General features: G+C 48.6%; 1 protein-coding gene across 1 annotated transcript in view; it reads left to right on the top strand.

Annotated features, from left to right (window-relative positions):
* The window catches only part of Slc6a17 (solute carrier family 6 member 17), a 47,813-nt gene that overhangs the window by 18,958 nt on the left and 15,938 nt on the right, over nt 1–12,917 (top strand). The window contains exons 3-6 of the mRNA XM_050127843.1: nt 3,659–3,816; nt 5,417–5,543; nt 6,200–6,381; nt 7,840–7,950. Of these exons, the coding sequence (XP_049983800.1) occupies nt 3,659–3,816; nt 5,417–5,543; nt 6,200–6,381; nt 7,840–7,950 (578 nt within the window). The remainder of the gene's footprint in view (nt 1–3,658; nt 3,817–5,416; nt 5,544–6,199; nt 6,382–7,839; nt 7,951–12,917) is intronic.

Below are 12,917 nucleotides of genomic sequence, written 5' to 3'. Positions count from 1 at the left end.
GCTGCTGTGCTCACAGTACAGCGCCTTGTTTGCTTTCTTTTATAGCCCAGACCAGCTTCCCAGGGAATGGTGCCGCCCATAGTGGGCGGGGCTCTTCTGGATCAATTACTAATGAAGGAAATCCCTGAAAGACAGGACCAGAGGCCAGTCTGATCTGGGAAATCCCTCAGCCAAGATTCTCTTCTCACGTGACTGTAGTCAAGCTGACAGTTAGTGCTAACACAGAAAGCTAGAAACTGCATTTCCAAGCCCACGCCTGTGTTCCTGAGAAAGCTATCCTTTCTATGAAAGCTATGAAGGGAACGTCATAGCTCCTGAGTCCCCTGCCCTGGGACCACCACGCTCCAGCCTGTTGGATAGCTACAGCTTCCTAGGCATTTTGACTTAGCTTCTTCCTGCCGGCAAGTTCCTACCATTGTAGCCTCTCCCAAAATTTCTGCTCCATTCAGAGAGGGACACCTCACCTTTATATCGGTTACTTTTCTCATTACTGGAACAAAATAGCTAACAGAAGAAACTTGAGAGAGGAAGGACTCAGTTTGTCTGAGGGTTTCGGGGGAGCTCAGCCTGTGAGGGTGGTAATGCGAATGAGTCTCTGTGTCAGAGGAAGTGCGTTGGGGGAGCTCACCACAAGGCAGAGTAGCAGGAAGCAGGATAATACAGAATCAGGGACAGGCTGTACCTCTCAAAGGCCCACTCAGGGACCCACCTCTGCCAGCCAGACCTCCTGAAGATTGTACAGCAGCATTCGTGCTTAGCCTTCCTGTTCAAAGTACCTCATTCCTTCTTCACAACACCCTTTAGAGAGTGGAGGAATATGGAGTGACATTTTTGTAAATAAAAAAAATGGACACACATCAGCCATCGCCTATGGCTTCGTCTAATACTTTCATTCTGTCTGCATCTATGACAAAATAAGAGCAAAGAGACATCAAATAATTTGTCCAAAGTTGCAAAGTAGGTGTCAGAGCCAGGATTCCAGTTTTGATAATCTGATCACAGAGTCTGTTCGCAGCTTCTTTTCTATCCATATTTCAATTGACTGGAGGCCAAAAAAAATGAGCTCTTAAGCCCCAGAAATAAATGGGCTGTGCCAAAAGCAAGGCACGGTATATATAGAGAGATCTGGTGAAGTGCAGAGAGTCAGGCTCCACCCCGTGTCCTAATGCCCTGAGTGATGCTCCCGGCTGCTCAGCCCTGAGACTCCTTAGAGACACTGTTGCCTCCAGGTCGTGTTTTCCGAGGTAGAAGAGGGTGCCGCATGAACTCAGTGATGATTGGCACACAAGAGTGCCTTTGATTAACTATGAGTTCAGCTTACCTGAGTGTCCTGGCCTTGAGCCCTCTGGCTAGACTAAACTCCATGTGGCCGTGACCTGCAGTCGTGACTTGGACAGAAGGAAAGCCAGTCTACCTTTTGGCCACAGATCACTTTTAGAGGATCTCCCCAGCTGTAGGAAGAGGAGAGAAACGTACATAGGAGACAGCAGTGTGCTCTGACAGCCTGACACTCATCTCCCTGTACATTGTGTCCCTCCTGAGGACCCTGAGACAAAGTAAAACACCAGCGAGGCTCCTCCTTGTCATCCTCCTGCAGTAAGTTGCTTCTGTTGTTACTGTTTCTCTCCACCAAAGACCAAGCCAGACTAGAGGTCCATACCCATGGCTTTTCAGGCCCTCCCTTTTCTGGGCATTTGATGGGGCTGCTGGTGAGTGATAGGATGAATGAGTGGGTGGGTGCCTGCGCATGCATGCGTGCATGCATGTGTGTGCATTTGTGTGTGTATGTGCGTGCATGCTTGTGCATTTGTGTGTGCGTGTGCATGCGTGTTAAAATGATGTTGCTCTGTGAGACTTGGTGGGAAGCTTCTCTTGAAGGCTCTCCCCATGAGTTCCCTCAGCAGATGTGTGCTCAGGTGGCCCCCTGTGGTGTGACCAATCCAGAATGTGCCTGCTGCCATTGCCTAAATGAATCTGAGGAACTTGCCTCCCGCGAGGTCTCCCAGGATGGCATCTGGGTCTTCTGTTCCTCCTGCATCCCCCAAAGCCTGAATCTGGCATGGAGGAGATCCATGGTAAACAACTTTTGCTGCTGCTGGACAGATTTTGTGTCCAGTAGTTGCCTGATCTCCAGTGTTCATTGGCAGATTAGGCGTGCACTTGAGAAGGGTAAGTTGCAGGGGACAGTGTAGCACGAACTCTGGTTGTTCTTAATAATCAAAACTCAGAGTCAGATATTGGGGGTAAAGGCTGAAGGATCAGAGAAGCAAAGGAGCCAGCCATTAGAGAACCTTTACCTCAACCAATGCTCAGACCGAAGTGGCGATCCTGTCTCTACAGATTCTCAGACTGACTGCTGTCTCTGAAACCTCAGACTGCATGCTCAGACTGAATCCTCAAACTGCAGCAGAGCTCTTGTCTCCTCCTGCCTTATATTCCTCTCTCTGCCCAGCCATATCACTCCTGTCTCCACCTCCCTAGTGCTGGGATTAAAGGCATGTGATCCCAAGTGCTGGGATCACCTTTTTTTTTTTTTTTTTAGACAGATTCAATCTCTTGTAGCCTAGGGTGGCCTTGAACCCACAGAGATCCATCTGCCTCTGTCTGCCTAGTCCTGGGATTAAAGTTTGTGCAATCACTGCCTGACATCTATGACTAACTAGTGGCTTAGCTCTGCACTCTGATCTTCGGGCAAGCTTTATTTGTTAGATCATAAATAAAATACCACTACAGGATAGAGCAGTGTAGCCGGGGCTTTCAGAGACTCCTCTCTTGAGCGGGTTTCCCTGAAGGTGCTAGGAAACCCAGGAGACAGGAACAAGCAAGACAGTTTGACAGGCAGGGCCTGACTGATAGTGTTGCCAACAGGGCTATGTTCTTGGCACAACTCTTGGTGGGGTGCACTCGTCCATGTCCAGCCGTGGCCTTAATTCTCTTGCTAAATGCCCTGTCACCTAGAATTGAGATCGTGTCTGCAGCTAGGTTTAAGACAGCAAGATTAATTTGTTATCTGTAATCTTTAGCAAGATCATTCCATCCTTTATGATTCCCTTATCACGCTTTCCTGAACAACTAATTTCTCTTCCATTCCTCCCAATTAGCTGTGGATTAATGGTGATGCTGATCAGATCCTCTCCCTGGAGAGCGTCCAAGCTTGGCTTCTCTCGAGTTGTTCAGTCTGCTGTGTCAGCATTTGTCTCAGATGCCGGCAGGCCGGACCACAGAATAGGAGGGAGGGTGGGTGGGAATGAGTGAGCAGGACCCGTGACATCTGGGAGGGTTGTGGACAGGTGTCCACAGAGTGCTGCATGAGGCCAGTGTCTGTGACTTGACACGTGGCTCTCTGAGTGGCAATGAGGTATTGGCTTCTGAATCCAGCCTGCGAGTGGAAGGCAGTGGTGTCCGTATGCTCCGAGTCAGAGGATCAAGGAGAGGAAAAGTCTGAATGGGCCAGCGTTGGAGATAAAAATCACAGCCTTGAGCAGCAGCATTCACGGGGAAGCTCCAGATGGCCTAAGCTGTGCCCGAGTCTGTTGGACATGCCACCTTTCCCTTCCATTGTTGTCCCTGCCCACACAGTATGTCTGAGACTGTTGGGCACGGCTGCCACCCCTTCCCTCACTGTCCCTCTGATCCGCACCTTCTCTTCTTCTTGCAGGTGCCTACCTGGTACCATACCTGGTGCTGCTGATCATCATTGGCATCCCTCTCTTCTTTCTGGAACTGGCTGTGGGCCAGAGGATCCGCCGTGGCAGCATTGGTGTGTGGCATTACGTGTGCCCGCGCCTGGGGGGCATCGGCTTCTCCAGCTGTATTGTGAGTTCAGAGCTGGGGGCTGGCACTGGGCGGGAGGCAGAGGGTCCACTTTGGGAAAGTGTGGAGGAGGTCACCAGGTTTACAGGCCAGAGTCCTGGGCCGACACAAGGGGAGCGAGAGGGGTCATCAACAGATTCTTCACAGATGGTGTCTCAGGGCCATAGTCACCACATTTCCTAAACTGGCAGTTGATGCCACTGCCAGAAACCATATGCGACATTCACAAATGAGGCAAAAGAGGGAAAACAGGGCACATTCACAAGGATATCTCAGTCCTTATCATCCGGGAACAGATGGACCATCCAGGTCCCCACCACTCCTTACCAGTTCCTCATGGACTCTTTTCCCTTTCCTTGGGAAGTGAGTTTCAAATGTACGTGGCTTAGCATGCCTTGCTAGATCGCCATAAATTTATTTCAATAAACAGTTGAAATATTCAGACGGGCACCTTATGGCCAACCCAGGAGGCATAAGGTTTTGGGAGACCTCCCGGGCCTCGGATGGAGACTTCCGGGCTCATCTGTGTGGCTGTCGGTGAAATCTTGCTGAGAGCTGTATACAACTAAAGAAACTGAGCATCCCTTGAAGGTGAAACCTGCAGGTGACCACTCTCATACTTGAGATAAAAACTGGAATTAGTTTCTGGAAGGGACTGAGGTTTCTGTCAAACACAGTAGGAGGATTATCCTGATGTCAGACCAGGCATCGCCTTCCCATGGCCAGCTCCAGTGTAAACACCAGGCTGGCCATGTTTGGACACGCACGAGGAGGGGAACCCTCTACCTGTGCTGGAAACAACACAGTTAAGGGAAGGGCTGCTTCTCTGCGTGTTTATTCCAGTGCAGCCCCCTCCCTCGTTTTCTCTCTGTGTATGTGAACATGTGCTCCTCCACATAGTTGCTCGTGTGAAATGGGAGAGACCAGGAGCTCTCTGCATTCACACTAACAAGCAATCTGAATCGCCTGGGACAGCTAGGCCTCTGGAAGGGCCCTCGGAGCATCCGGAGCAGATGCAGCCAAACCCTGCCTGTTAAACATTGCTAGATCCCGCCTAGTTTAATAAAACTCTGCCAAGCTTACTGCTTTGTCTCTAGAAGCTAGAAGCAGGCTGTTTGCTGTTCTGAAGGAAGAGCAGCCCCCGAGAAAAGGGAAGAGGTGGAAAAACCAGCAATCCACACAATCTCAAAAAGTGCCACTATCTGGGCCTAAAAGGACCATTACTGTGGTGTGTCTCCGTGGTCCTGGAGGGCATCTCTGATTAGAGTCCCGAGTCATCAGGAAATGATGGGGGAAGGGCTTCAAGTATCTCACAGGAATTTCAAACTGGAAAGAATTAACATTTTAAGAGTTTATTGCTTAAAGGAGAAAATTTTAATATCCCAGGAATTCCTTTGTGGACTGTCTGAGTACCAGATGAATGGAGGAGGACTGGGAGCAGACCCCCAACCCCTGCTCCATCTCTGCATCCCCCCCCCCCCACGCTCACCCAGCCCACATCCTCCATCAGGGCTGGTTTTGAGCTGCTGCGCCTTGGATGGAGTACAGGCAGGGGCGGCTTTACCTGCAGCCTCCGTGATCTTACCCTGGTCCTTGCCCTCAGGTCTGCCTCTTCGTTGGGCTGTACTACAATGTCATCATTGGGTGGAGCGTGTTCTACTTCTTCAAGTCCTTCCAGTACCCGCTGCCCTGGAGCGAATGCCCTGTCATCAGGAATGGGACTGTGGCAGGCAAGTGTGGGGACCCTGGAGGAACCCCAGCTGTGGTCTCCAGCCAGCACCGTCCCGGGAAGGAGTCTAAACTGTTTAGTACTAAGATTTTGGGTTTTATTGGTTCAGTGAGTCACCTTGGAGAACTCACTTCACACCCCAATACTTTTTTTTTTCTCCTTCTCCTGAGGAAATGATCTACTGATCTCCTGCTAGCCTAGCACACAGAGGATTCAGGGATTGAGTTTTGTTTAGTTATTATGAACTACTCTGTTTCTCCAATAGCATATGTCTAAGAACAGTTGTGACTTGTGTGCCCCACTCCATAGACGGGAAAACAGATCCCGTAGCCCCCTTTCCCACGCTCATGCTGACCATCTAACCAGTGACCTGACATCTGGATTTCCAGCCTCTGTCTCAGGGCCTTTCCCCAAGAACCTTTAGACAAATTTGGCACTTGTGAGCAGAAGACGGTCGAGGTGGGAATTCAGCCATGTGATTGTGGCTCAAAGGCTCATAGGTCCCACCAGGAACTCAGGATTCCTCGGGTTCTGCCAGATCATGGCACAGTCCTCCTCCAGCTACCCACTCACCCACTGCTGCCTGGGCAGGGTCCACCACAGGAGACGGCCATAGGGCTGGAAGCTGAGGCCCTGTGGCCTTTCCTGTGGTTTCAGTGGTGGAGCCCGAGTGTGAGAAGAGCTCAGCAACTACCTACTTCTGGTACCGAGAGGCCTTGGACATCTCCAACTCCATCTCAGAGAGTGGGGGCCTCAACTGGAAGATGACACTCTGCCTCCTTGTGGCCTGGAGCATCGTGGGCATGGCTGTAGTCAAGGGTATCCAGTCCTCTGGAAAGGTGAGCTGGGAAAAGGCAACCGGGACCCAGAGAGCAGGAGCTCGGATCCCAGGCCACAGGGGAAGAATACTTGAGCGACAGCAATAGCCTCACGGGAAGGGTGGGAGCATTACCACCACAGACAGCCCAAGGATGAACTTGCTGGGTAGTTGTTACTGGGGCCCCATCTGTTTTGGTGCTTATAGCTTCGGCCTGCCCTGCAAACACCGAGGAGCTAGAGGTACTGACCTTGATATCTAGATGGTGCATCCCCAGGTTCCTAAGCAACAGCCCTTGCATTGGGCAGTCTAAGCAGTTTTCGATGAAACTCTGCCCTATGCTGTCTGCCGATAAAGGGCAGTTAGAGCTGCAGAGAGCTTGGGGCCCCCAAACAGTCCAGCCAGTGAAAGTCATAACAGCCCAGCCCTGTCCTTCTTTCCCAGCATTTCCAATCCTTATTATTTATGACCTCGCAGAATTCATGGGCTGCCAGGGAGGGAAAGACTGACAGACATCTGATAGAGATGTCTCCTCCACTCATTTTATAGAGAAGGAAACTGAGGTCTGTACTGGGGAAAGAGCCCCCTCTAAGGTCTTACAGCTAGTCTGTCCAGGTCCAGGGCTTGAGCTGAGGCTCTTGGTTCTTTGTCAGACTTGATGAGTCAGGATTCTGAGTTGCAGAAAGGTGGTAACATCTCAGCCACCAGCCTCTTCCCTCTCTAGAGGCCGGAATAGTAGCTGACACTTCATGACATTTATCAGGGCTGTCACATCTGCATATCCCTGGCTCTCACCACCGTTATGAGTTAAGAATATTGCAGCCCTTAAGAGATGGGGAGATGGATGCATACTAAGCAGGTAGCCTGAGGCCCCAGGATTGGTTGATGGTAGCTGCAGGATCAGTACTCATGCAGATAGCTCTTAGCCTTTCTGTTGCCCTGTCCTAAGTGCCCCAGGGTTGGTTTCACTGCAGCCGAGGTCCCATGATCAAATTCTTTGTGCGTGACTCTGTGCCAGGAGCACGGGGCTGTAGAGAGGTGCATGACATATATGAACTAGCAAGAAGCATGTGGTTCAGGTTCGGGATGCCCTAGAGGCTACTCTCTCTTCTGATGGGGCTCTGTTGGGAAACAGCGTCAAGGCCCCCTAGATGTCTTCTGCTATAGAACTTCTGAGGACAGTGGAGATCCTGGAACTGTCTACTAGGGACATGAGACTTAGGAGTACAAACTGCTGGTTCGGTCCTGCCAGCTCTTGAAAAGCAGACTAGCTCCAGGCACAGCCATGCTGACTCCAGCTTGTTCTGCTCCTGCTTGGGCCAGATGGATGGTGGGTTTGGCTCAGTGCCTGGGGGCTCCAGGCTCCAAGTTCTGCTGCCTGATATCAGAGGAGGCTCATGGGCCCCAGCTGTGAGCAGGGAAGGGAGGTGCTGTCTGTAGAAGGGGCTCTGCCTGACAGGGGTCTCTGTCTTCTCTGCAGGTAATGTATTTTAGCTCCCTCTTCCCCTACGTGGTGTTGGCCTGCTTCCTGGTTCGGGGGCTGCTGCTGCGAGGGGCGATTGATGGCATCCTGCACATGTTCACCCCTAAGGTAAGGCTCTGTGGTGTCCACATGGGGGGAACCCTGGCAGCCCCACTGGGCCTGCTCCACTGCGTGCAACTTTACACCCAAACCCAACTGTCTGAAGTGAGCTTTGCAGAGCAGGAAGGGTTTCAGCAAGTATCAGTATGATTTATTAATCAAAGGAGACCATGTGAACAAGGATGTGGAAAAGCACCAGGTATGCCTGCAGTGATGGCATATTCCATTTAAATATGACAGTGATGACAGAGGCATGTTCCATTTAAATATGAGGGATAGGGCTCCAGTCATTCATTTTAGGGGTGTCTTCATTTTGTGGGTCTGTGATAATAGGAGCCAAGAAGATGAACTCACCTCAGGAATTCCAGTCTGTATCCATATCAGGGAAACAAGGAGCCCACACAGGCACCTTCCTAATCCTGTCACTAGCCCGTGAAGGGACTGTGAGGGATGTGCTGAGAAACAGGTGTTCTGCAAATGCACACCTAGCCTCCAGGACGTGGTCTGTCCCCACCTCATGACCGTGACCATTTAGACCACTGGGCACAACTACATGAGTAGGCTATGGGGGAATGATAATTTCAAATTGTTCTAAACAATGTATGTCAGTGCCTCCAGTTGATGGGGCTGAGAATTTCACCTCCAGATCCCTCTGAGCTTGAAGCCTCAGGACTCAATAGTGCCACCATACATATGTATACACATGCACATACACACTCCCTTTCACAGGGAGTTCACACAGGGTGATTAAGAAAGACCCAGATTCTATGGAGTTTGAAGTCCCCAAGTCCCAATGACTCGCCCGCCCTGCTATTGTGAGTGGGCTCCTGGTGTGTGGAGGATGGCCATGGTTAGGACCTACGCCACCCATAACTGCACAAACTGGCCTTAGACTGAACAACCAAGACTTCTACAGACATGCTCACAAAGACTCACCTTCTAAAGCAGGAATTATGTCTCCCAAAGCAAACCATAGGGCTGTAAGCATGTAATATCTCCTAGAGAAGCAGTCGGCTTCTTCTGGGGTAAGTGATCACAGGAAGGCCATCCATCTCTGTGAATTACTTCAGCAGTCACCCTGGTCACACAATCAGCCTCAGGTGTCCCCTTGAGTCTTTGCGTTGTACTTCGCTGAGCTGTATGAGCATGTTATATGCTCTGATGATGCACATGAACACGGAGCTTCACAAACACCCCCCAGATAGGCTGCTGATGGACTTAAGAGTCATTGGTGTGACATCCAAAGCTAGTGGCCCAGACTCACCGGACTTGGCCACCAGCCCCAGCACACACAGTACTTCAGTTCACCTCATGGGATTTAGACACCATTGCAATGACTCTTTAATTCTGAAATATCTCAAGCTTATAATTATATATCTAGTAATATAATGGGTATTTTTAAAAAGGAAAACATTACAGATGCCTTTTCAGTGCCCTCTGACATCATAGTTATTTCCTTTCGCAAAGGTAGCCATTGGCAGTCTGCTCTTGCTGCTATAACAAAATACCTTAGACTAAGAGATTTATAAGCAGAAGAAATGTATTGCTTACAATTCTAGAACTGGGAGGGCCAAGCTGAAGACACTAGAAGATTCCATGGTGGAAGGGCAAAGGAAGCAGCTTGAGCCTCTATTATAAAGGTGCGGATTCCATTTAGAAGAGTGGATTCCTCATGATTTAATCACTCCCAGGGAACGACTCCTGAATATTACTTTCCAGTATGCAAATTAGCGGGTTACAGAAACTGTTATCCTGAATTTGAGATTTATCCCACTAATGCATTCTTTGAGATTTTATACGTAGACCTATTTCCACAAACAGTACACAGCAATTCTACAGATCCTTAAAGTTTACATATCTTCACATGTATCCTTCAATGACTCACTTTTGATTTTGCATGACACTATGCTTTTATTATTATTATTATTATTATTATTATTATTATTATTATACTGACATGTAGGCTATAGCTCATCTATTTTCAGTGTGGTATAATATTTTACCACAGAACTAACCTAAAAGGTTCTCTACTTGGTAGACATTTAAGTTGTTGCCAGTTTTTCCTATTACCGATAAGGATATGTTCTGGTTAGTTTTCTTATTGCTGTGATAAACAGCATGACCGAAAACAACTTAAGGAGGAGAGGGTTGACTTCATCTTACACTTCCAAGTCCCAATCGGTCATTGAGGAAAGTCAGAGCAGGAGCTCAGGCAGAAGCTCACTCTCAGAGTCTAGTATATAGCTCAGATCTCTCTGCCTGGGGACGGTGCTGCCCACAGTGGGCTGGGCTCTTCCACATCAATCATTAAGCAAGACAATCTCTTGCAGCCAAGTCCACAGGCCAATCTGATCTGAGTGGTTTCTCCGTTGAGATTTCTTCTTCCTAGTGGTGTCTAGTTGACAATAAAAGCTAGCACAGGCAATACTAAACATTATTACCCAAGTCTTTGAACAAGTTTCTCTAGAGTAAATACAGTAAAAATTGCTGTCTCAAAGGGTATGCAAATTTTCTGCCAAAAATACTTTCCAAGTGATTGTATCCACGGGCATGCACACCAGGTATATAACTTCAGTTTTGCCCATCCAATAGATGGATATAGCTTAAGTACTCATAGAACAACAGAGCCACTCCCTTTCTCAAACCATTTCCTGGATGTTCCAGAAGCCATGTGAAGCTACCTTGGCATTTGCAGAATCTTCTGAGATGTAAAATTAAACCTAGAAACCCATAAAGGACCCAAGTCCCCAAGAACCAGCATGATGTAACTCATGGCTCATCTGACTTGCTAGTCTCCAGGTCACATCTTTGTGACCCATCTTGACATTGTCCACTGAGCCATGTGTTGTGTAGCTCCTGCACCTGACTCTGAAGGCTTGTATTGGGCAAGGAGGGGTGGCTAAGAAGACTTGGACACTCTCCTACCAAGGGCACCCAGGCAGCCTGTGCTGTTTGCCTGGAGATCTATTAACAGATGCCCCCAGATTGTTCTGTGCAGCAAAACATGAATTCACTCTCAGCAACAGCCATCTGATAGTCTGTCAGGCTGAGGACCATTGCAGAAAGGTGACTGTTGTAGCTCAGGACTGGGAGATACGAGATCTCTGGGGTCATTTAAAGTTCTTGGCGCCATAGAGTACCACCAGGTCACGGTCCAGAGCTGCCCAGGGTGAACACGGTTTCATTCATTCCTATGAATTACAATATTAACAATATCCCAAGAGGTCATGCCGCTCGAATCCCTGAACAAAGTCCAAGAAAATTTTGAGCAAGGCATCTCAGACTCTTTTTTATACTATGCTGGATGATGTGAGAGGTCCTTCTTCCTCCTTAGACTTCTTTAAACATCAGAAAATATCCAGGCTATAGGACCTATCCTTTCTGTCCCTGTCTGCAAGCAGAGAGCTAGTGGATCTGGTGTGCTGTGTGACCAGGATGCTGTGATGACTCTCTAGTCCTGATGCGATAGTAACTGATGTTAACAGCTAGTTAACTACTTGCAATTTCCAGCTTTCCCTTATCATTTCTTTCATCCAAGGACAAAACCAGTCAACATGGGGTGCCATGCAATTCTCATGTAATTTGCCCAATATATAATGGTGAATTATGGAGAGTTTTTTTAGTCATATAAACTCCCAAACAGTCGGAATTATGAACATTCATGTCCTTTCCCAACAAATATAGTCATATATAAGCAAAATGGTTAGTACTCAGTATTGGTTGCTACAGCATTTGTTTTAGTAGCAAAAGACTGGCATGTTCCGAATACCCAAATGTCTATCATTTATGTTTGCATTCATCCAACAAAGGCTCGCTAGAGCCAAACACTGTTCTAAGACAGATATTCAGCCCATGAATACAACAGACAAATCCCCCAGCCCTCAGAATGGATGATGGAAGATGCAGAACTGTTACAGAACAGTGTGGTGAGGGGAAGAACAAAGCAGAGAACAAATAATTGGGAGCTTCTAGAAACAGAATGCATTTTATTTTATTTTATGTGTGGTCAAGGAGTTCCTCACTGAGGAAGAGCATTTGAATAGTGACCCTAAGGTACTGAGGGTTCAGGCTACACGCAGGTGTGGAGATCTATTCTAGTCAGAGAGATAATGAGTGAAAGGGGCCTGAGCTGGAGCAGCTTGTGAATTCTAGGAAGTGTGCAAGAAAAAAAGGAGAGGAGAGAGGCAGGACTGTGGTCTGACTAGGGCTATGGGGGTCCGGGAGGCCATAAAGACACTAGGACATTTCCCCTGTGTAAACTCTGGCCAGTGGGAGGTTATGGGTGGAGGGATGAGATGCTGTGGCCACCCAGAGCCTCTTAGAGAAGACTGCCATGGGGAGTCCAAGGGGAGAAGAGGGAGTTTTGCTGTGTGGGTCACTGGATGAGAGGAACCGTGAGCCAAGCACTGATGGAGGGCTGAGAGTTGGTTGAGTTGAAGAAACGCTTAGGAAACAGACTCAAGAGGGTTTGCTGTGGCTTGGATATGAGGTGTGGGAGCCAAGAGTGACCCCAAGGTCTTTCGCCTGAGCAGCCAGAAGGATGGAGATGACATTTACAGAGATGGGAAGGATGGTGGGAGAAGCAGAATTTAGGAGGAACACCCAGACTATTGTTTTGGATGTGGCAATTTTAAAAAATGTCCCATAGATAGGCAAGTGAAGACATGGAGTGGTAATTTGGTCCATAAATCTAAAAGTAACAGGTGAAGGAGCAAATTTGGAAGTTCTGGGTAGTGGGTTGGAAGCTATGGCTTGGCTTATAATGCCTGGAGAGCAAGCTCTGTCAGAAAGGAGGACTTGGCTCGGAGCCGCAGTCTTCGTGAGTTGAGGGAAGGGTAGCAGGTAAGGGAGGCAGAAGAGAAGAGGAAGCACACATATCCACGCCCCCAGGCAGAGTCAGGGAAATGCTTGAGCAAAGCTGAGATGGGCAGATGAAGACAGGAAATAACCAATCATCTGACAATGGAAGCGTCATT

The sequence above is a fragment of the Alexandromys fortis genome, unplaced genomic scaffold (assembly GCF_014885135.2).
Source record: "Alexandromys fortis isolate MF-2015 unplaced genomic scaffold, M_Fortis_MF-2015_v1.1 scaffold_292, whole genome shotgun sequence".
In the NCBI taxonomy this organism is placed as follows: Eukaryota; Metazoa; Chordata; class Mammalia; order Rodentia; family Cricetidae; genus Alexandromys; species Alexandromys fortis.
This window is presented reverse-complemented; position numbering and strand designations above follow the sequence as displayed.